This window comes from Sceloporus undulatus, chromosome 6 (assembly GCF_019175285.1).
Source record: "Sceloporus undulatus isolate JIND9_A2432 ecotype Alabama chromosome 6, SceUnd_v1.1, whole genome shotgun sequence".
Classification (NCBI taxonomy): domain Eukaryota; kingdom Metazoa; phylum Chordata; class Lepidosauria; order Squamata; family Phrynosomatidae; genus Sceloporus; species Sceloporus undulatus.
Genome location: NC_056527.1, coordinates 117,423,504 through 117,447,656, shown reverse-complemented (window position 1 = coordinate 117,447,656; position 24,153 = coordinate 117,423,504). Strand labels below are relative to the sequence as shown.

The 24,153-nt window shown below is 46.6% G+C and overlaps 1 protein-coding gene across 2 annotated transcripts; it reads right to left on the bottom strand.

The window, feature by feature from the left end:
• Nucleotides 1-14,344, bottom strand: EIF5A (eukaryotic translation initiation factor 5A). 2 transcript variants are annotated; one of them, XM_042474474.1, is made up of 6 exons: nucleotides 14,188-14,344; nucleotides 7,298-7,484; nucleotides 4,249-4,353; nucleotides 2,551-2,682; nucleotides 1,504-1,577; nucleotides 1-1,337 (listed from the first exon to the last, which is right to left on the bottom strand). In XM_042474474.1, the coding sequence occupies exons 2-5, from the start codon at nucleotides 7,460-7,462 to the stop codon at nucleotides 1,515-1,517; spliced, it is 465 nt and encodes a 154-aa protein (XP_042330408.1). In that variant the 5' UTR covers nucleotides 7,463-7,484; nucleotides 14,188-14,344; the 3' UTR covers nucleotides 1-1,337; nucleotides 1,504-1,514. The 2 variants fall into 2 exon arrangements, with proteins under 2 accessions (XP_042330408.1, XP_042330409.1); XM_042474475.1 differs by lacking the exon at nucleotides 14,188-14,344 and adding an exon at nucleotides 10,387-10,540.
• Between the last annotated feature and the right edge of the window lie 9,809 nt (nucleotides 14,345-24,153).

The following is a 24,153-nucleotide window of genomic DNA, read 5'->3' as shown; positions in this document are numbered from 1 at the left end:
TTTTCATATTAAACTTGTTTTCTTTTATTTGAGGTTGATTAACAAATGTGTTGGATTAACAGGGGGAGAAAGAGGAGGGGAAGGAGGAGGAGGAGGAGGAGGAGAAGGAAGCCACAGCGCTGGCCTGTGAACAGCAGAGAGTAAATATGAACGAAGGAAACAGTTTGGGGTGCTAGTTGTTCCCCCAGAAGATCCCTACCTTGAACAGCTCTTGGGTGGGGATACAATTACTCTGTATGGAGGGGGGAGGCGTGCGAGTGGCTAGCGCCAAGGGCTCAGAGGCAACTACAGCACTGGAGGGGGGGGAAGGAACTAAAACATGATTGACAGGGACCCCAGGCTCCGGTGGCATGGGAGCCGAAGGTGGGTGTGCGTCTTTTGCCAAACAGCCAGGGGCGATTCGGGGGCCACTTTGGAGACACAGCGGGAGAGAGAGAGCGCTCTGCTCCATGCCTGGCAGGGACCCCTCACCCCTGCTCTGTCCAGGTAAGAGGCAATGGTCAGATGTGTTCCAGAAGGGACTGGAAAGAAGGAGGGGTTAAGCAAGCTGAGCGACCAGAGCAGCCATCCCCAAAAGAAAATACACTGAATGGATATAACCTCGAAGCACAAGAAAGGATGCTGTCCAATAGAATTGACCAAATTGCTGCAACCACCGTTTTTGGGGGGAGTGGGGAGGGAGCTGTACTTGCCCTCTCCTGCCTCGACAAGGAACACTCACAAGGACAAGACACACCTGAAGGGGGTTAAAGCGCGCGACTCTGCAATTCGCCACAGTACTTTGCTCACTTCGCCATTCCTGAAAAAGGGCAGTTCCTCCCCCCACCCCACAAGCAAACACCACCACCTCTAGATAGAAGCATTAGAACTAAAAAAATTAAACATGAGTCTTTTGCAAAGGTTTTGTTTTGTTTTTCCTCCTTCTAGCAGTTTAAATATTTTCCTTTAAGTGCAAATTCTCAACTTCTCTTACCAGAAAACAGCTGTAGTGTCACTAGCACCCAAGAGAGGGGAGGGGGTCGGAGGGCCAAACAAGAAGAAAAATAATATTATAATAATAATAATAATAATAAAGAAATAACATTAGCATCCTGCTTGCTTGCTTTCTTTTTTCCTTTAAAAAGACCACAAAATAAAAAGTTTCTTTTCTTTTGTTTAATTCAAAAGGGAGAGTGGAAGGTTCTGCTTTCTTTTCTTTCTTTTTTTTTAAAGGAGGGGGAAGAGAAAAAAAAAGATCTGGGTGGTTTGGAGCGAAATCTGACAGCCTGCGGGTTGCGATCCTCTCTGGTTCATAACAAGTTGGGGCTGCTGCTGTTGTTGCTGCTGCTGCTGCCGCCCTGAAAGCAAAAAGTGAAAGGGAGAGAAGAAGCCGGGAGTGAGAGAGAGGATGGTCCTTCTCGCTGGGCACAAGGCATTGGAGCACCACAAATAGGCAGCTCCGTGACTTGCTGGTCCCTTTCGCTTCATCTCCTTCTCCGCTGCTCCAACTTGCCCCAGACTCACCTGTGGTTCCTTTATTTAGCCATGGCCTTGATAGCAACAGCAGCTTCCTCGGTCATTGCAGACAATACAGTGATCTGGGAAGGAAAGGCATCACTGTATTTCATTTGTGCACCACTTTCCCCCCCATGGGAGCCAAACCAGCTTACAACACATGTTAAAGCAACACAGTGGGTGCTCCACCTTCGCTGGGGTTAGGGGCACAGGGCTCCCGCAAAAGCGGAAAACCCACAAATAAAAAAACTTAACCTGAGAGAATATGTCTCTAGGAATCTCCACATTCGCCAGAAGCTGACCTTAGAATACTGCTGGAGGACCTACAAATACCTAGAGAAGTGTTTCCACTAGGAACCTCTAAGTCCTCCACTGTAATTCTATGGTCAACTTCCATCAAAGTGACTCTAGAGGACCTAGAAATTCCTAGAGAGAACTTATTAATTGCATCTATGAATAATAAAATCCACAAAAGTCAAAGCCCCAAATGGGGAGGGTCAACTGTACAGGTAAAAGTCAAAAGGAAATGATTTTTTAAAAAAGCATTGAACTCAATCCAGTTAAAAATGATAATTTTAAACAATTAAAATCCCATTAAGAGCCAGCACACCTGTTGTACTATAACCAACCAGTTAAAACCTGAAGGTCTTTGCCTGCCATAGCCCTCAGGCTAAACGGGGCTGAAGAACAGAACCCCCAAGGGTCCTCCACTTCCCATGTGTGCCTGCTCTACACTGGGATGAATACCCAAAGCCCTTCTCTCTAACACACACTTACACACACACATGCTCCACCACCTATTCACATTCGACAAGGACACTGCTACTACTTTTGCCACAAGCTGGTGGAAACCGCAATAGAGCTTATGGGAAATACCACAGGTATTTCTATTGCTGGCTGCCTTCTTAACATCACTGATTTTTTTGTTCGCCACCTCAAATATCTTCAGGGGGAAATGCCGCGCATAAAACACAAGAGCAGAAAGTTGGGCCCAAACACCGGATAACAAGCACCCCCTCCCTCCTGAGGACAGTCAGACAGTGTGCCACCTCTTACCAGGATTTCTTCGCCACAGTCATATTTCTGTTCAATCTCCTTGCCCAGGTCCCCCTCAGGAAGGCGCAGATCCTCTCGGACCTCTCCGCTGTCCTGGAGCAGGGAGAGGTACCCATCCTGGATCCCAATAAGCTGGATGGAAAATTGGGAGGGGAAGGAGAACTCTGAACATGAAGCAATTTGTGGCCACTTTGTTGTTGCTGTGCACCTTCAAGTTGTTTCAGAGTGGCAACCCTAAGGGGTAGCCTATCATGGGGTTTTCTTGGCGAGTTTCTTCAGAGGATTTCCCACTGCCATCCTCTAAGGTTGAGACTGTGACTTGCCCACTTACAATCTTGTTTCAGGGGCAACAGTGCAGGCCGTACAAGGCCTTGAAAAAGGTTCTTGAATCACCACCATTTTCAATTTGGCCTATGTCAGCATCAGAAACGTAGCTATGGGGGGTAGAGTGAAGGCGTTGTCCACCAAATTAGGACGCTGTCCTCCCTGCCACAAAATTTTTCTTCAGTCACCAAATTTCTAGGATTGCATACAGCAAGACACTAAAAATCACTCTCCCCTAGAACACTTCTACAGTGGGCTCTCATGGGTTAAGCATTCACAGATGGCAAGCCCTTGTTATTTACGAAGGAGACTCCACTACACTCTGAGGAAGGAGTGTGTTCCACTGTCGAACAGCCCTTACTGTCAGGAAGTTCCTCCTAATGTTGAGGTGGAATCTCTTTTCCTGTAGCTTGCATCCATTGTTCCAGGTCCTGTTCTCTGGAGCAGCAGAAAACAAGCTTGCTCCCTCTTCAATATGACATCCCTTCAAATATTTAAACAGGGCGATCATATCACCTCTTAACCTTCTTTTCTCCAGGCTAAACATCCCCAGCTCCCTAAGTCGTTCCTCATAGGGCATGGTTTCCAGACCCTTCACCATTTTTGTCGCCCTCCTTTGGACACATGGCTCCAGTTTCTCAATGTCCTTCTGAATTGTGGTGCCCAGAACTGGACCCAATATTCTAGGTGGGGCCTGACCAAAGCAGAATACAGTGGCACTATTACTTCTCTTGATCTAGACACTATACTTCTATTGATGCAGCCTAAAATAGCATTGGCCTTTTTAGCTGCCGCATCACACTGTTCACTCATGTTCAACTTGTGGTCTACTTGGACTCCTAGATCCCTTTCACACGTAGTTTCATTCAGCCAGGTGTCACCCATCCTATATCTGGGCATTTTATTTTTCTGCCCTAAGTGCAATACCTTACATTTCTCCCTGTTGAATTTCATTTTGTTAGCTTTGGCCCAGCTTTCTAGTCTATTCAGGTCATTTTGAATCTTGATCCTGTCCTCTGGGGTATTAGCTATTCCCCCTAATTTGGTATCATCTGCAAATTTGATAAGTATGCTTCCAATTCTGTCATCCAGGTCATTGATAAAGATGTTGAATAGCACTGGGCCCAAGACAGAGCCCTGTGGGCATCTAACGGAAAAGCTGCAGTCACTCTCCCTGATGGCTACCACAGCAATCTTGCCTTCATGAGCCAAACAACTTATTTAGAAGCCATATAAGCCTGGGTTACCCCAAACTGGGAACAAACTATTCTTCCAACTCAGTAAGATAGTGAGCTTTAACTTTCTGGGGCTTTTAATATCCTATTTATTGTTTTAGAAATTATTCTCCTTAAACCAACTCCCATCTCTACCTACCTGGAAGTCATTTCTCTTAATGTTGGGCACATCCATGTTGTGGGTTGAAGGGCAGATATCTTCATATTTTTTCCCAGTGAAGATGTCTATGCCAACAAGATGCACCTATGAGGAAGAAAGGAGAAGGGAGGTGAAGAAGAAAAAGAAAAAAGAGATATGGACACCATTTCCCTATAGGTATAAACACAATATTTGGAAAGTATCAATGATTCCTCCAAGCAAAAATAGCTTGCGTCTGGTTTTTTTTCCTGTAACAGCCTCTTCCAAGTAGCCTCTCTCTGGATGTGCTGGACTGCAAGCTCTCATAATCCCCACAGACAGTATCGCTGACTGGGGGGATTACGGGAGCCTGCAGTCCAGCACATCCACAGAAAAGCCACTTCGGAGCAGCTGCTTAATGATTTTACATCCTGACTTGCTCAGCATCTTCCCTGCACTGAGCAGACATATCAAAAGAAAGGTTTCTCTATCTGAGCTCAGCCTGTTTTACTTCCTTGCAGCCAGACAGCGTTGCTCACGTCACACCCCTCGGGGCTCCAGCGCCACCTTATCTGTCGGTTCCTGGATCGTGCTTTTTGGTGCCTTGCGCTGTCGTCTCAAGCATCTGGGTCCCTTGGCTAGCCTTCACTTTCCCTGCTGCGCCTTAGCCTTTAAAATGCCCTTTGGCAAGACTCCGCTTGCTTTGAAAGGCAGAGAGTGAGGGTGAGGGAAGGCAACCAAGTTGCATCTCCTCAAACACTCCCTGGCCCTCTGGCTCGCCAGTTTCAAAGTCAGCATTTCAGAAACTAAAGAAGTGTGAAAACAGAAAAATTACCCTGATATTCTGAGTAGTGCCGACTGGTACAAAATTAGCCCACAGAAATGGGCGACGTGGTTTTAAGTATCCCAAGTGTTGGCACCCGAGAGGTCCCAAAAGACAGACTACCAAGTGCACACTCCACAGAGCTTGGAAATGATGGGGTTTAGAGACTATAACTCCCAGAATCCCTCAGCCAACCTGGCTATTACAGCTACGATGGAATTCTGGGAGTGGCAATTCAAGGAAAGGAACCTGTGCCCCATTTCTATCGCCGTTAACAGTGCCCTGATGCTGGAACAAAGACTGAAAAAGGCCCCTCTGTTTTTCTGAAGTAAAAGGGAAGGAGAACTGTGCTCAAGAGAACCAGTGTAACCTAGGCCTGGCTCTTGGTCCCAAATGTTCAGATGTGGATGTCTGGCAGGATCTGAGCACTGTATGCTTATGTGAGTGAGTTATGGCAATGTTTTGCCGCACTGACCTGGCTCAAAAGTCCCCAGGGAACCTACATGTCTCTTTGTACAGCATTTGGGAGGAAAAACCCAATTCTACTTCTTTGGCAAACATCCCACTTTGCAGAAGGGGTTTACCAGAGTCAGCATATGCTTTGGATGGCAATTTTGCTTTTAGAAGAAAAGGGTGGGCTCTTAGGTCAAGAGATTGCCATTTAGCCCAGTGTGTCCTAATCCTTTTTCAAAGAGGCAAAGAAAATGCTCATCCAAACTCAAAACTGGTTGGTTTAGGCCCCTGAAAAAGAATCTATTACAAAATGCATGAACCAAAATCAAAATTGTAATCAATAGGAAAGTCAAACTTACAAAAGTTCCTTTGAGTCAACTGGCCCATTTTAGCTGGGAACAAAACCCAACTCTAGGGGGGAAACTATAGGACTGGGAATGCTCAGGAGCCATGTACCTCCCTCTCCAGATAAGGAAGTAATGCCACTGACGGATTTGCAAGCGTCTCTCATTCAGACCCTGAAGGGCAAGAGTCGCTCTGTGGAACACAGGGACTGGAAAGAGATACCAGGAGACAGAGGAGCAAAATGGCAGCATGCCCTGGAGATCAGGTGGCTGAAATGGCCAGAGCAGGACACTGACTGGAAGGGATCTCTGGAGCTTGAGAAAAAGGGTGTTAAAAGACAGAGACAGGTAGAGCAAGGAAAAATTCTGACAACAGTTTTATTATTCTATCAACAGCCTTATTTTTTTTGTCATTTCATATTGTGCTCAATCCTGAGTGCACTGGCAGGAAGAAATTGCACCTACAACGGAGTGGATGGCAAGAGTGCTTCCACTGAGGGCTCAGCCCTTCTACTCACCCAGCTGCTTTCTCCAATACAGCCCCACTCTGTAACCCATGCCCACCAAAGAGAGCCAGTCTGGGCATAAGAATGTTCAAAATCAAGTATATTAAAAGAGTTAGTTTCTATGTCTATGAGGCATCTCTGATTTCCATCTGGGAATGTTTCCGAAACAGGCTTTTGGTATGAACCAGGAAATGAACTAACTAAGCAAAGCCACGGTTTGCTCTACTTTTTAAATATCTATGCTCTGTCTTTCACCATTCTCCCTTTCCAATACCTCCATTCCCTAGTCAGTTTCATTAAATTCTTATGGGGCTTAGGGATGTCTGTATACCATTTTCAAGTTTTTTCAGATGTTTACAAAAAACCACAAGTCTACTGACCCCATTCCTGTGCATGTGAGGGATGCAAAACACTGGATGAGCACAGAAAGACCTGAATCAGAAATCAGAGGGAACAAACTCCAGCCCGGAAGAGCCATACATTAGTTAGGAAGAGAATGTCCAGCTAAAATTCTGCTAGCCATGGCTTCTACTATTAATTTTATTATCTGCTTCATTTTTATTTATTTACTTCATTTCATTTATTTCACTTTACTCTACCATTGTTGAGTCCCAAAGGGGCAAGATGTGGAAAAGGACTGATACGGAGCTGGATCTTACCTATTGTGCTCAAGTGACAAGCATTTCCTCTAGCTGTAAATTTCATGTGTGCCATCTCACACATTAAAGTCAGCAGAGGCCCATGACCAAAATCAGGCTTACAGCAGCCAGGCAAAAGTTCAAGCCCCACTACACATCTTCTATATCAAGCAATTTAGCATGCCTCAGATGTTCAGAGATAAGTGTCCATCTTGCCAGATGGAAGAAACAGCAGAGACAGACAACACACATGACAAAAGAACTGAGCCTCCACACCTCTCACCCAGAAGGACGTGGCCCACTTACTTTGGCATGACCGTGCTTTCCGGTCTTGGAAGTGGACATCTCCACAATCTTGCAGGGACGCCCTTTGAGCACCACAAAGCCGTTCTTGCGGAGAGCGGAGCACTGCATGGGGAAGGTGGCGGAGGCCCCGGCATCGCCAGTCTCAAAGTCAAGGTCATCAGCCATGGTGGATCAGATGTTATGGAAACTAGAGGAGATTAAGAAAAGAATAGATCTCTTAGATCATACCAGCCTGAAGCTTTTCAGCTGCAGGTCTACATCAGTATGGCCAAATAATGTTAACCTCAGTACACTTTTTAAGATCTTTCATTCAGAACAAGGTATAAGGACAACAAATGCTGGCAAGTAGGCACATATGATGCTGCATGTTTCATGTGACCACAGTGTGCCTGTACAGAATTTGGTATCAGATAAAATTAGAACTTCTTCGTTTTTACCTAAAGGACATTGAATTTCTAAAAACTTGGCTGTGGACTGCTCAGAGTCCCGTCCCCCCCCCCCCCCCACACACACACACACACACACACACACACACACACACACACACACAGAGTGTACCTGAAAAGCTGAGAAGCAGAAAGGGAGCTGAACAGATGGAGCCAATACGACTTACATACTAAGCCCACCTTCCATGGAGAAAACTGGATATACCAGGGATCTTCAATATCCTGTGGCAATGAATTCTGCAAGGTAATCAGCTAGCTCATCTTGTTGCCACCAATTCATTCCATTAGACCATCCAGTACTATGTTAACAACTGTTCTTGGGAGCAGAGAGTACAGTACACCCATGGCTACTCCCCAGGGTATGTGTGGCCAAACGGTCTGCTGTTTCAAAGTGGAAGAGGAGGAACTGCATGTAGCCTTAGGGTGTACAACGCAAACCCAATTATATACCAGCCTGAAAACCCAAGAAGCATAGGCAAGAAAGTCAAGAGAACCCAAAGTTTCATCAGTTTGGCTCTACCTGGGGGCAGTTTACATGCTATGGAGCCATGAGCTTCACTGCAGTTCCCACCTGCCAAAGGGAAGATAGCACGACAGAAGCTAAAGCAATCGGTAATACTGTCAATTCTTTAAAAGTCTGGGTTCTAAAAGGCAAATAATCCATTTGATTCCCCCATTCTACCTCCAGCACTGCTGGCGACCTGAGTCAAATCTCTCCGGGAGCAGAGGTATAAGGGTCTCACGGTGATTCACTACAAGACCACAGCCCAGGACCAGCACTTCAGTAGACTTTATGAGCTCCTGCTTCCCAGGTTTGTGTTAGCCTGATTCTTTCTTGTCCAAAATAGATCCTGCTTCAAGGGCCTTCTGTTTTATGATCACTTTTGATGCACAAGATGTTTCATAAAGAAACAGTTGAAAGAGCCATTTTGGTGCAACTGGAGCAAACAATATGATCATCCAGGATTTTTTAAAGGGCATAAGCACACTCTGTGACTTGACTCTTGCCAAATACTGCAAAAACTTTTCCTGAAATGTACTGTATTTCCTCCCCCAAATCTGGAAGCTAAATGTTGTGCTGCAAGGCAACTGTGACTATAGGAGGAGAGAAGAGAGAAAACAGGACACCTTATAGGTCAGTCTTGTAACATCTTAAAAACTAATAATGTCATTTGTCATATTCATGGACCCCAGCCCACTTCATCAGATGTGTGCTTCAAATAAAACTTGGGTCTAAGGTGCCGCATGACTCTTCATTGTTTTTGCTGCAGCAGACTGAAACAACCCCTACCCCCTCAAAATTGAGAAAAAATATGTTTTCAAGGCTGAGATTAACCTGTTGTTTTGAATCTTACCTTCCACTTTAAAAAAAGGAGCATTTCAACCAGGCAATAGTTTCAGCAAGAGGACAATGCGCCATTGGTCATAAAAAGTGTTCCACATGGTGCTTAGACACCTACATTAACACCTCAATAGAATCTTGTCACACATTCAACCCCCGGAAAGGAAAGGATGGACACACCCAGATCTTGCTTGGTTTTTTGAGGCTAAACGGGGTTTGGCCAGATTAATACTCTGAGGGAAGACCCCCCTAGGAGGGATTATCTATTGGCAAGCAGCAGAGATCTTTTGCTACAAGGTGGGTCATAAATATTTTAACAAGAGGGAATTACCAGTAGGGCTGGGAAAACATCCTGCCTGAAATCCAGAGAGCCATAGTTGATAACACTGGAGTAGCAGAACCAAGGCTCTGAAATCATATAAGGCAGACTGCTAAGTCCCTGCACCCTGGAGAGGAAATAATAAGGGTGTACGCATGCACACACATTTTCTCTTTAGCCAGGTCTTCCAAAGTACAATTTTAGACTGACTCTGGGAAGGTTTCTTCAAGGAGCCAGAAGATCACCGATAAAGGCCAGAGGCCTCCTGGTTTCTTCTGGTGGAAGCACATGGCTTCCGAGTCATCCGGAACCCTTCCCCATCTTACATCAGAGCAGGAAAAACTAGACTGGATTCCTGAGGAGGTGATGCAGGCTCGCCCTAGCGTGAAGACAAAGACAGCTGCTCCAAACTACCACAGGGCCCCGGCCTGATGAAATGGCGTGTTTGCCCTCTCCAGAGATCTCCTGAGCTCACTTTAGGTTTGGCATATGCCTACCATCGCTGCTACGCTCCAGTAATTGATAAGGACAACTGCTCTGCCGGCCGGCTCGCCTGGAATGACAGAGAGGGGGACGGGGGCAGCCATGTCTCCACTGAGGAGAGCCCCAAAGTGGCAGCCAAACCATCATCACAATTTTGTCTGCAGCAAAAGGACAGTGGGAAGGGGGCTGGAGGGGAAGACAGGAAGTTTGAAGGCACTTCGCCAGCAAGTGGGCAAGCAAGTGGCGGCCCTCCATGCCACATGTTTGGAGGGAGACTCCCTCTCTTCCTGCCAACACCAAGCATGATTCAGCTAAGCTGCCACTGCGGAGAGCCAGACTCAACCACGTGGCTGGTGTGCAGGGCGAGGGGGGGGGAGAAGGGCAGACGTCCCTTGCTTACACTCCTGCGCAGAGCAGGGGCCCCAATTCTTAAGGCTCCCTGTTTCAAAGCCATTTCTTGTGAAAGAGCTGTACCCTACACACAGATGCACGGTCTTACCATTCTGTAAATATTCTAACATGCCCCCAAACTCCTCATAATCCTTCACACGTTGTCCCCAACCTCTCACATGCCGATTCAGCAACAGCAGCAACCCAGCAGGGCAGGGACGGGCCTTTCTCTCAGGCTGTTATGCAAGGAAAGCCCAGCCAACACCCCACCCACCCCAGTCCAAAGGCTCTGCCTAGACAGCAAATGGAGGGCTGCTGTGAATGGGATTCGCCAAGGCAGGAGGGACAGGAGTTGCCCATAAGGCTGCTACTGAGGAAGGAACTACCAACCTCCCCTTTCGGCCTGTCTTTACAGCAAAGCAAAAAGTTTGGGGGCTGGTTTACAGGTCTGAGTCCCTTTCCCAGCACAGCTAAACCGCCTGGCTTCCAAATGGCCTTGTCTACCTTGCAGGAAGAGTGTGGTTCCTTGCAGATCTTCCACTCAAAAGTTAAGCTGGAATCAGCCTGTGTCCTGGGCAACTTATCTACCCTGCTCTGTGTAAGAAAATATCCTCACCACCGAAATCTACAGAAGCACATGGCTGCCACCCACCCCAACTGGACTGAACTGCATCACCCTCTCCCCAATTAGATTCTGATGGGTACCTGGAAAGGCTAGATTTCTGCATACTTTTCCCAATACTTAAACCAAGACAAAACAGAAAAGAATGGTATGTGGCACTCCTGTGCGGTTAAAATGCATTAGTTATGCCTTAATGCATTAACATCTATCCTTTTTACCAGTCACAGGAAACTTTTAAGGAGCCATTTTCATCTCTCACATTTAATACTTATTTCCATGCCACTCCTTTTATGTACGGGTAAATTATCCCCCTCAACCTCTCCCTTGCGGTGCCTTAAGTCATACTGGAAAACCCCAAACTTTCCTCTGCTTTAATATTAACTCCTGCTGTGGCTCATTCTTAACCCTAAGGGGGTACAGGACACACATATATACACATGCATAGACCCCAATTTCTCCTGTCAACCCCATCACAAGGGATGATGCATTTATCAGTTACCCAAAAACCAGCTCTTCTTACCTCCTTCCAAGGCATAGCAACCTACATGGTAGTAAAATGGAGGAATCACGTAGGCAACTTACCTGGACGGGTTGTCTTCTGGCTCCACTTCTCCTCCTCTAAGCCAGACTTTTAGCCGCACCTTTCCTCTCCCTCTTTTTTCCCTAGTCTGGCCTTAGGGAGAATCCACCAAAACCCCACACGTGGCACCTCCTAAGAGTCTCATGCTCTCTCTGTCTTCCGCGCACCTATCCTGAGACATACCAGCACCCATAGAGCCCAGCAAATCCTAACCCAACATGCCCTGGCAAAACCTCCACCTTTGATCACTTTCCCACAGAGAGAACTGCTCTCCAAGGGATATCCCCGACTGCAGCCCCCCCCCCACCCCATACATCAGCACCACACCCACCTTCTGCTTCTTCAGGTTCAGGTCAGGACACGCTCCCCACTCCCTGCCGCACACTAGAAAAGCCACAGCTGCACATTCCCCAAAAGCCATTTCTCCATTCATTCATGGGCCACCTTCTCCTCTTTGTAGGAGTCCAGCCACCAAAAGGTCACACCACACCTGTGCATTGCCACAAACCCCCCCAGCAACCAGAAAGTCCACAATCCTCCCCCAAATGGCAACCCGAAATTGAATCTGCCGTTGGGAAAAAAGCCACTTCTCCCCTTCCTCATCCAACCCCCCCCCAACATTTTTTCCTAAGCTCCCACTCCACAGACAACCCCCCAAGAAATGCCCTAACTCCCAGAGGCTCTCCCATATATTTTCTCTCTTGATCTCACCTAGAGGCCTCAGCGCACCCTCCAAAAACCCAGGACACCCTGAGACCTCATCCTCTTCTTGACCACAGACCACATGCTTTTTAAGCTGCTCCTCAAACAGGCCCAAAAGAAGCCTCCTGCCCCTATTAGAAAGCCCCCTTAACTTTCCCTTTATTAAAAAGACCCTTCGCTTGGGAGTTGGAACCCCCCCCCCCTTTGGCCCAATTACCTCCAACAACATTCTCCCACATTGCAGCTCCACTCAAAGGTCCTGGGCCATCTCTTCCTTAAAAGCCCCCCCAACACGAATTACACAGGCCTGAAATGGGGGGAAACCCCTTTATCCCAATATTATAGCTGTTTCGAATACATTTTATACAATAAATAAACACAATCAAAAGCCCCACACGCCGTTTGATCCGTTCATTTGCTCCTCAGCTTCAGTGGCTGATGTTCCTGGGCACTTTCTTTTAGTGCTTTTGGAAAAGATTTGGGGTGTGTGTGTCTTTTGTATCAGTCAATGACAGTGTTTCCAAAGAATATTGGAAGACTTTTAACCCCTTTCTTACTCTTGGCAGGATTGTTTCATTTGGTCTCAGATGACAACAGAAAAACATCAATGCAACTTGGGGGGGGGGGCTGTATGTGATGGTGCACATCTGAGGTCCCTTTTGGGGGATTTAGAAGGCCAAGAACCCACTCCACCTCAAAGGTCCTGGGCCTCCTCCTTACCCTGCCTCCCCCTCCAAACACAAATGACATACACTGTTCATATACACAAATATCATTAATGCCCTACAACTGGACAGCCCCCCTCCCATATCACTCATTGTTATTAATAATGCATATCATTAAAGGCCATTACTGCTCAGTCCCCCCCCCCATAGCAACAGCTATTAATACATCTCATTAATGCCCACAATGGGTCAGCCCCCACCCCACAGAAGCATCTCTATTAATAATAATAATAATCATCATCATCATCATTAATGCCCAAAACTCATCATCAGCCTTCATCCCAGAGAACCACCTCCATGATCACCAGTAATACATATCTGGCCAGCCCCCAAACCATGGAGTCACCCCTATTACTAATAACAATGCATATCATTAATGCCTCCCATTGGGTCACCCTCACTCCATATAACCACATTCATACAATGAATGCCCACATCCAGCCAGCCCCCACCCCATAAAATTCCACCTATTACAGTTAATAGTGCATATCCTTAACGCCCACAAGTAGCCAGCCCCACATAAAAGACCACCTATCCATATATGTAATGGCCACAATTGGTCAGCCCCCACCTCACAGGACATCCCCTATTAATACATATCGTTAACGTTATGATATCTCACTAATGCCCCTGGTCAGCAGCACCCCCCCCACGCTAAGATAGATAGATAGATAGATGGGGGAGTCTGTGGGGTGGGGCAACTGGTCAGCACCCCCCCACCCCCACTAAGGAAACCCTCCTCCGAATATCATGAAGGTCAGTCCCATCCCATAGAATAACACTATGGGCCATTAATGCCTACAACTGGTCAGCCCCCCACAGAATACCCCTATTAGTATATATATAGGTATTGATCCCTGCCCTCCAGCCCCCCCCCCAAAACACGTGTCACTGCTAGCCCTTCCCCTCCACCCAGAACTCTTCTGTTTTTGCCTCTGAAACCCCCCCAAAAGGCTCGAGGGGCGCCGTCTCCATTCCCTCGAAGTGGAAAAATAAAAGGGGGGGGGGGAGATATAGGCCCACCCAACCTTCGCCCCAAAGCCCGGGCCTGAGGTAATAAGACCTTTCCCCGACCCCCGGCCTCCCGCCAATTCCTGGCCTAGCGCTGAGTCAGCCGAGGCCTCCAGGACTAGGCCGAGGCGCCGGCCTCGAGTAAGAGGGCATGCCGCCTTGGGGCGCGCGGCCCTCGGAGCCCCGGGACGGAGGCCGCGGGGGGTCAGCCACGCGGCCTCCGTCCCGGGGCTCCGAGGGCCGAGCCTTTCCTCGCCGCCGGAGACTCACCTCAACCGCCGCCGCGCTCCTGCTGCAACCCCGCCCGCAGTGCGCACGCGCACTCCTCTCGCCTCGCACTCGCCGCTCCGCACTCGCCGCTCCTCCGCCTCGCGCATGCGCAGCCGGCCGCCGCAGGAAAGGGAAAAAAGGAGGCGGCTCCCGCTTCTCTTTCCCTCACCGCGCCTGCGCCGGAGGGGGTCAAAGGGGCGGGGCTTTGTCTGCTTCCCCACTGCGCATGCGCGCCAACGACGCGGGCTAGGCCTATACTTGCGCGCAGGCGCACGAGTGACTCGTCTTTTCCCCTCCTTCTCCTACTCTCAACACGCATGCGCCAATCGTCCCGCATGCCTCGCTTCGGCTCTGCCTGATTCTTGCCCCCCACAAAAGGGGCGGGGCTTTAAAGTCCCAGTCCCGAGTCTCTGTCCAACGACGAGGGATACGCCTTTAGTGTGCGCAGGCGCAGGAGTGACTCGTCTCCCCGCCCTCATCCGCCTTCTCCCACATTGTTCCTAACACGCATGCGCAAATCCCTCACTTCGGCACTACCTGCTTCTCTTAAGAAGGCGCATGCGCGCTCCGACTATGTAGGCCCTTAAAAAAAACCGGTTTACCATAGAGCTTGAACTTCCGGTGATACAGAGCGTCTCTTTTTTCAACATCCACGAGGTTTTCGGCGGCTATTTTGGCGGACTAATGGCCGCCGCCGTTGCCAAGGCAACCGACTTGGCAGCTTTTCCGACTCACGCAAACTCCAACGCTTCCATTTTAAACTGCTATAACTTCGTGCTTTATAAGCATATTATATTTTAATGACATACAGTAATTGTTAATTCGGTTTGTTTGTTTGTTTATATATGCCGCCTTTCTGTCAAATTGGCCCAAGGCGGCTCACAAAAGAGGCTTTTTAAAAAAAATGACAAATTTTACAATTTCTAAAAAATGCAATTTTTTACAATAATTTTCTAAAATGTGTTTTTTAATTTTAATATTTTTTGCAATTTTACAAACATTTTACAATTTTAAAAACAATTTTAAAATACAATTAAAAATAATATTTTAAGTTATTATTAAATTATTGTATGTATATTTTTGTGGAATAATTTGTGGAACTATTATTCCATAAAATAAAACAGCATTATAAGTGCTGATTCTGCGGACGAAGGCTGCCATCGCTTTGGGTTTCTGAAAACAGGACTGTTTGTTTGTTTATTTTTATGCCCCTAACACAAACAAATAAACAAACAGTCAGGGCGGATTACAGAAGAGGCTTCATTTTACATATATATTACAATTTTAAACATGTAATGCACATATACCGTATATACTCACCGTACGTTTGCCATACGCCTCACTCGCTTCAAAATTAGTCCCACGTAATTAAGTTACAGGACATGCAGTATTTATACTATATATATATATATATATATATATTCAATATTCCTCCATCCTGAATTATATGCCTAAAGCTGCTGCCCCTCTGCAGAATTAATGCAGGTTGACACCACTTGAACTGTCATGGCTCCATCCTATGGAATCCTGGGACTTGTAGTTTGCCATGGCAGCAGAGCTCTGTGACAGATATGATAGAATCATAAAGTTGGAAGAGACCCCAAGAAGGGCCCTGATCCAGCCCAGCCCCCTTCTGCCATGCAGGAACTCTCCCTCAAAGCATCCCCATGGACAGCTGGCCATCCAGCCTCTGCTTAAAGACAGCCTCCAAGGAAGGAGTTTGTTCCCTGGCTGTCGAACAGCCCTTACTCTCAGGAAGTTCCTCCGAATGTTGAGCTGGAATCTTTTCCTGCAGCTTGCATCCATTCCTCCATTGGGTCTTAGTCTCTGGAGCAGCAGAAAACAACTCAGCTCAATATGACCTCCTTTCAAGTATTTAAACAGGGCTATCATCATATCACCTCTTAACCTTCTCTCACAAAACTACAAATCCCAAGATTCCATAGCATTGAGCCATAGCAGTTAAAGTGGTGTCAAATTGCAGTGTGGATACAGCCTCTCGCGCCCAACAAACTCGCTGGCTGCAAAACCCTGTGATCAAAGATAGAAGGAAACAACTGTTGCACACCGGACAGTTGTGAGGAATGCTGGGAGTTGCAGCCCCACAATTTTGGGAGGGCCATATGGTTACCGTTCCCTGGCTGAGGCAACTGGGACTTGTAGTCCAACAACATCTGGACAGCCTCATGTCACCCACCTCTGCCCAAATCCCAGGCCTTGGATTTCCTGCTATCAGCTGCTGTTTGTGTCCAGAATTTGTCAAGGAATCTCTCATAGGACACAGCCAAGAGCCATGGACTCTCGATCCAATGTGCACCATTCCTGCGAGGGGTTCCTCAAAGTTACACATTAATACACTTTTGGCGGTGGTGGTTGTTTGCCTTCCAGTCATTTCGGACTTATGACGTTGTTGTTGTTGTTGTTATACTTTATTTATATAGCACTGTAGATTTACACAGCACTGTACATACAATCAACAAAATAGACAAAAAGAAACCTGACTATGCCATACATTCTACAAAATTAGAACAATATACGTATAAAATAAAACATAACAATAGATGATAGGAGTCAATAAAATAAGCAAGCAACAAATTAAAAACATCAAGTATGAAATATCAAGTGTTGTTGTGTGCCTTTAAGTCATTTCCGACTTATGGTAGCCCTAAGGTAAACCTATAATGGGGATTCCTTGGTAAGTTTCTTCAGAGGGGGCTTGCCATTGGCATCCTCTGAGGCTGAGAGAGTGTGACTTGCCCGAGGTCACCCAGTGGGTTTTCATGGCTGAGCTGGGATTCGAACCCTGGTCTCCAGAGTCCTAGTCCAACCCTCAAATCCCTACGCCACACTGACTCTCCTGAGAGCATGCACTCTCTAAAAAATAATGAAGTTTGACACCACTTTAAATGCCATGGCTCCATCCAACCAGATCCTGGGATGTGTAGTTAGGTGAGGCATCAGCACTCTTTGGCAGAGGAGGCTGAAGTTCTTGACAAACTACAAGCCCCAGGATTCCACAGGATGGAGCTGCAGCACTTAAAAGTGATGGCATACTGCATTATTTCTACAGTGTAGATCGGTGGTCCCCAGACTGTGCCCTTTAAAGGATTTTGGACTTGAGCTCCCAGAATCCCAGGCTATTTGTTGACATGGCTGAGGCTTCTGGGAGCTGAGACCAAAAAATCTCTTAAAGGGCACAGTTTAGGGACCACTGGCCTAGATGCACCGCCTAAATTTAAGATATCACAGGGTTTTCTGGGTCTGAGAGAGTGTGACTCATGCAAAGTCACCCAGTGCGTTCCATGGCTGCATCAGGAATCGAACCCTGATCTCTAGAGTCATACTACAACGCTCAAACTACGCTTAGTTGTTGTTGTGTGCCTCTGAGTCATTTCCAACTTCTAGCAAACCTATCACAGGGTTTTCTTGGCAGGATTAGTTCAGAGGAGGTTTCCCATTGCCTTCCCCTGAGGCTGAGAGAGTGTGACTTGCCCAAGGTCACCCAGTGGGTTTCATGGCCAAGCAGGGAATCGAACCCTGGTCTGCAGAGCTGTAGTCCAATACTCAAGCCGCTACGCCATCCTGGCTCTCATAAATACACCTGTCCCTCCAAATTCACTAGGGTTAGGGGCACAAGACCCCCGTGAATATGGAAATAACACAAAAACACCATGTTTTCACCTGAGAGGACACCTCTCTAGGAATCTCTAAGTCCTCCAGGGCATCTCTGTGGTCAACGTCCGACAGACACTGACCCTAGAGTTGCAATGGAGGAGCTACAAAGGCCTAGTGGAGCGTTCTCTCTAGGAATAAACTCTAGGTCTTTCAGTGCAACTTTTAGTTAAAGTTGACCATAGAGGACCTAGATATTAATAGAGAGAACATATTAATAAAATCCATCAATAATCAAATCTGCAAATATCAAAGCTGCAAATATGGAGGGATGAGTGTATACTGTTCTTCTTCTCTTCCGCTAAAGCCTGGCTATCTGCTTTACAGACCCCCGAGTTTGGCATTTTCCTCTCCTGCCTTTATATTTATTATAAAGCAAAGGTAGGAATGGCCTTCCAGACGTTGTTCGACTGCAACTTCCAGCAGCCCAAGCCAGTTGGTGATGAAGAATGCTGGGAAGTGCAGCCCAACATCTGGAATAACATGTGGATCCAGCCCTGATCTAACTCTAGATCTGTGGGGACCTCTGTTTATATTTATTTATTTAGGTATTTATACCCCGCCCTTCAGCCCTAATGGCTCTCAGGGCGGCTTACAATTATTATTTTTAATCAGACAGTTCCCTGCCCTCAGGCTTACAATCTAAAAGACACGAAACAAAAGGAGAAGGGAATGGTGGAGGGAAAGGGGATGAGGTCCAGTGGTTCTTCTCTCCCTCTGAGGCCTGGACCAAGGCAGATGGATTGGAGGGAGGGCTCTTCCTTCTTCCAGGCTAGCCCTGATGGAGCTGGACCCGCCTGGTGAACTCCCTCTCAGGCCGGCAGATGACAGTTATGGAGGGTTATATTTGGTTATAAAACAGAGTCCTTGTTAAAATGTTGTATTGAGGGGGTTAATAAAGCGCTACCTTGTTATGACCACATATTACTATGTGGTTTTATTGTTTCCATGTTTCGATATTGTTGTGCTGCTCCTTTTGAAGATGCCAGCCACAGATGCCAGTGAAACGCCACAAACAAACTCTCCTGGAACATGGCCATGGAGCCTGAAAAAGCCACAAAAACTATGGATGCCGGCCATGAAAGCCTTTGGCCTCTCTGTAAATATCTGGCCAAGAAAACCCCGCAATAGGTCCAGCTGAAGGTCTCCGTAGGTCAAACGTAACTCAAAGCACACAACAACAACATCGCCATGAGTGCTTTTTAACACAAATGTATAGCGCAATATTCTTGTTGTGTGACTTGAAGTCATCTCCAGCTTATAGTGACCCTAAAGCAAACCTGTCATGGGGTTTTCTAGGGCTGAGAGTGTGTGTCTCACCTAAGGTCGCCCCATGGCTTTCCATGGCCGAGCAGGGATTCGAACCCTGGTCTCCACAGTCCTAGTCCAACACTCAGTCCATAGATATTTATTCCAGTCAGCCAGGACTAAGTTAGCAAGAGTTAGCCAGAGGACTTTTCTTTCAGTCACCCCAAAACTGTGGAACGATCTGCTGGAAGATATTTGGCAGCTGAATAAGATGTCTGAGGAGTTGGGGCTAATTTCGGCATTAAAGAGAGACTAAGGCGCTTTTAAAGCATCCCACAAATAAAGCGGAAATGGCGAGTAACTGCGCGAGTGATTATCACGTGCAATTGTGCAATAAAGTGATATCGGAAATGCATTGTCGCTGAAATCCCAAAAGTAAAAAAGATGTGTGTTAATGCTTCTTTGTGACCACTTTAACGGCAGGTTTTGTGTGAAATCGTTTTGCACAGTTCCACGATTTCCTCAGGATATTCATGGGATAAACTCCCGATCTCCTTCTATGTGTGAGTTTAAAAGAGTATGTTTTAACTGATGTTCCATGTTGAAAGGCAGGTTGTTGTTGTTGTTACTATGCTTGTCCCTCCCTATTCGCTAGGGTTAGGGGCACAAGACCCCCATGAATATGGGGAAACCGCAAATAACAAAAACACCATGTTTTTACCTGAGAGGACACCTCTCTAGGAATAATCTCTAGGGTCCTCCAGGGCAACTCTGTGGTCAACGTCCAACAACTAAAAAGACTAAATAATAATAGTAATAATCATAAAACGTCCAACAGACACTGACCATAGAGTTGCGCTGGAGGAGCTACAAAGGCCTAGTAGAGTAGTCTCTCTAGGAATATCTAGGTCTTTTAGTGCAACTTTTAGTTAAAGCTGACCACAGAGTTGCACTGGAGGATCTAGATCAGTGATGGCGAACCTATGGCACGCGTGCCAGAGGTGGCACTCAGAGCCCTCTCTGTGGGCACACATGCTGTTTCCCTTGCACAGAGTTTGCCAGAGTTTCTTACTAGAAAGCCAGAGGGATGTGGCACTTTGCAATAAATAAGTGGGGTCTGGGTTGGAGTTTGGGCACTCGGTCTGTAAAAGGTTCACCATCACTGCCCTAGATATTCCTAGAGGGAACATATAAATAAAATCCATGAATAACCAAATCTGCAAGTATGGAGGGATGAGTGTATTATTCATTTATTTATTTTATTTACAGTATTTATACCCCACCCTTCAGCCTTATATACCTTACTTGTGATATTCCTAAGTATCACATTACAAAATGTTATACTTTCCGGCCACCACTCCCTTCTCCTTCTGTGTCATGTCTTTTTAGATTGTAAGCCCGTAACTAAAAAGATTGCATGTACAGTGCTGTGTAAATTTACAGCGCTTCATAAATAAAGGTTAATAATAATAATAATAATAGAAGCATCATTTCTCTTTTACAACAAAACTATGTCTGCAAGTAAAGTATGCAGGATGCCCATTTGTACGCCAGGAGGCAGAGCAAGCAAGGCTTGGATCAGATCATCCAAGGATTAGACAGAAATCATGCAATACAAAACAAGGGGGGAGACCTGTGCCTTTGGACTAGCTACACAGAGACAAGTGGACATTGGCAAGTGACTTAACTCACCTTCACCCTTCAAGACAAAAACACACACAAAACCTCCCTTTGCAAAAAGGGCGTTGTGGCTACCAGGGGCAAACATTGGCTAATGAGGGTGTGGGCCCTTCCCTTTGCTGCTACTTGTCGCTCACCTTTGATGGGACTTGTGCCAACATTGCATGGCTGCATCCACACTGGAGAAATAACCTGGTTTTGCGCCGCTTTAACTCTTTTCTGGCTCAAGGCTATGGAATTCTGGGAGTTGGAGTTTGTTGTGGGGCCTTCTTTCCTTAAGCTCTGCTCCACTCTGGGCCCCATAACAAACTCCAACTCCCAGAATTCCATAGCCTTGAGCCAGGGCAGTTAAAGTGGTGCCAAACTAAGTTATTTCTCCAGTGTGGATGCAGCCTTCCCAGTGCAATCTCCTGTTTTTAAACAAATGGCAGAGATGCTGCTGAAACTGGAACAAATCAAAACGGCCAAATGGAAAGATTCCTTGCCGCAGTCAGCAGTCAACTGTAAGTTGGCCTTGTATATAAGTCCTGGGCAAGTTTCGGGGCCAAAATTATGGATTTCGATATAACCCATGGATAAGTCAAGGGCAAAACTTAGGGGCATCTTGCAAAGGGTCACTCTAAAGCAAAGCAAAACAATGTCAAAGAACTTGCAATATCCCAGCAGACATGACTCTTATATACTCTGGTCTCCAGAGCCCTACTCCGAAGTTCAAACCACTATGCCATGCTGGCGTTCGGTATTCTCCCAATACAGGACCCAAAAAAGAACTGGAGGGATTCATGGGCAAGTGGTGGCCAGGGCCCCTTTAACCCTAAAAAGTTTATCTCGTGGGGGGGGAACTGGGGCTTTAAATAGAGATTAACCCAAGAAAATTGTGGAATTGGCCTTAAAACGTGATTAAAATAAGGTTAACACAGGAGCCATTATCCTGTGAATAACCAGGGAATAAACAGCAATCTGCTGCTGTTTCTTGCCTGGTTATTCGGGTATAATGGCCCTTTAATCAGGTTTCACCTCGACTGAGCATTGGTGGTTAAAGTGCTGCCAAAGTGCTTTATTTCTGGTCTGACACCACTTTAACTGCCATGGCTCAATGCTATGGAATTATGAACACTGTAGCCTTGTAGGACATTTAGCCTTCTCTGTCAGAGAGCTCTTGGTGCCACAACGAACTACAGTTCCCAGAATTCCATAGTACTGAGCAACATCAGTTAAGGTGGTGTCAAACTGGATTATTTCTACAGTGTGGAATCAGCCTAAGATCCAAAACACACTGCAGAAATAATGCAGTCTGAGGCTGCTTTAACTGCCCAGGCTCAATGCTAGGGAATCCTGGGAATAGTAGTTTACTGTGGCACCAGAGCTCTCTGGCAGAGAAGGATAAATGTCCCACAAAACTACAGTTCCCAAAATTCCCTAGCACTGAGACAGGGCACAGAATCATAGAATTGGAAGAGACCACAAGGGCCCTCCAGCCCAACCCCCTTCTGCCATGCAGGAACTCTCAATCAAAGCAGTTACAGCAGTCTCAAACTGGGTTAGCTCTGCAGTGTGTTTTGCACCTAATGAGTTTATGTATGAACAACGTAATGTGCTTGGTTTACTCAGAAGTAAGCCCCAACTGCACCTTACTTTGAACTTACTCCCAGGTAAAGGTAGGTAGTAGCAGCCATCCCAAACCCTGGACAACCCCCAGGATGCGTTGTATTAAAACTCTCAGCCAACGGCTGCCCTGGGGATGATGGGAGTTGGAGTCCAAGTAGGATTATGGGACTTGTAGTCTAATTAACAATTTGTAAGCTGCTCTGATAGCCTTTTGGCTGAAGAGCGGGGTATAAATAAATAGTATTATATATTAAAATATTATATTACACATTAATAACCCAGTTTGGCACCGCTTTAATTCTCTTTCTGGCTCAAAGCTATAGAATTCTGGGAGTTGGAGTTTGTTGTGGGGCCCAGAGCGGAGCAGAGCTCCCAGAATTCCATAGCAGTGAGCCAGAAAGAGTTAAAGCGGTGCCAAACTGGGTTATTTCTCCAGTGTGGATGCAGCCTTACATCCCCACCTGCTGCATTTGTAACCTATTTATGCCATGGATCAATAGTTCCCAAACTGTGGTCCATGGCTCCCAGAATTCCTGACTATTGGCCAAATTACCTGGGGATTCTGGGAGTTGAAGTCCAAAACAACCAGAGTTTGGGAAGCGCTGCAGCAAATGAATAAAGATACTAATGAAAACAGGAGAGGGCGAACCCATAAGTTTGCAGAAGCCACAAAGTGCTAATAGGTACTATTCCGATCAATAGTAAAAACGAAGAAGGGAGGCCATAAAAACAAAACACTGCAAAGCTATGTAAACAACACTGTAAGCATAGAGAGAGCTTCTAGAAGCATCTTATTATGCTCCTGGTATTAAGGTGACTGTGAGGATGGGGGAAGGAGAGATGTCCCTGTGATACACAGAGTAGTTACTCAGAAACAAGGCCCCTTGCATCTACACTCCAGAATTGATGCAGTTTGACACAGCATTAAAAGCCCCAACTCCATGCTATGGAATTCTAGGATCTGTAGTTTTAGGAGATAAACTACAGATCCCAGGGTTCCACTTGGACAACAACTCCCAGCATCCCCAACCATCCCAGATAGAACTTCTGGACTGCGACTCCCATCATCGAGAAGCCTTGACAAATCCCATCACCCACCCCCAGCTACAATTCATAGACTACAAATCCCATCACCTGGAAGCCACAACAATTCCCATCATCCTTTTATTATTATTATTATTATTTTCTTATATCCCACATTTGTCCCAATACAGGGACTCAAGGCTGCCATGGCAGCTACAATTTGGGGACTACCAATCCCATCACCCAGCCCCCACTACAACTCCCATAAGCCCGCTATAATTTTTATTATCATCATTATTATTATATTTACTTGTATCCCGCCTTTCTCCCAATATATCGAGGCGGCCATCGCAGCCACAATGTGGGGACTACAAGTCCCATCACCCCCTACCATTATTATTATTATCATCATCATTATTAATATTACATTTTCTTTATTCTGCCTTTATATCCTGGAAGGAAGGATAGCAGTCCTGCAATTCCACCAACTAAAAAGAAAGAAAAGTAACTTCTTTCCTTTGGCAAAAGTAACTTCCCTTTCACTTTCGCTGCGGGGCCACCCACGTGGCGCGAGCGCACCTGAAGCCGGCTCCTGGCGCGCCTCAGCCAATAGGAGCGCGGCAGGGGCGTGGCTCCCACAGCGGAGGGGCGTGTCCGCGGCGCCTATAAAAACCCAGGTGAGTCGAAAGCGACGGAGCGGGCGGAGCGTTCTTCTGAGGCGTGGCGAGCGGCGGC

Excerpts from the sequence above, each read along its gene's own strand:
- EIF5A (XM_042474474.1), bottom strand. The coding sequence starts at position 7,462 with ATGGCTGATGACCTTGACTTTGAGACTGGCGATGCCGGGGCCTCCGCC. Across the intron at positions 2,683-4,248 it reads TTAAGAGAAATGACTTCCAG|CTTATTGGGATCCAGGATGG; the intron begins GTAGGTAGAGAT and ends TTTTCCATCCAG. Across the intron at positions 1,578-2,550 it reads ACTGTGGCGAAGAAATCCTG|ATCACTGTATTGTCTGCAAT; the intron begins GTAAGAGGTGGC and ends TTTCCTTCCCAG.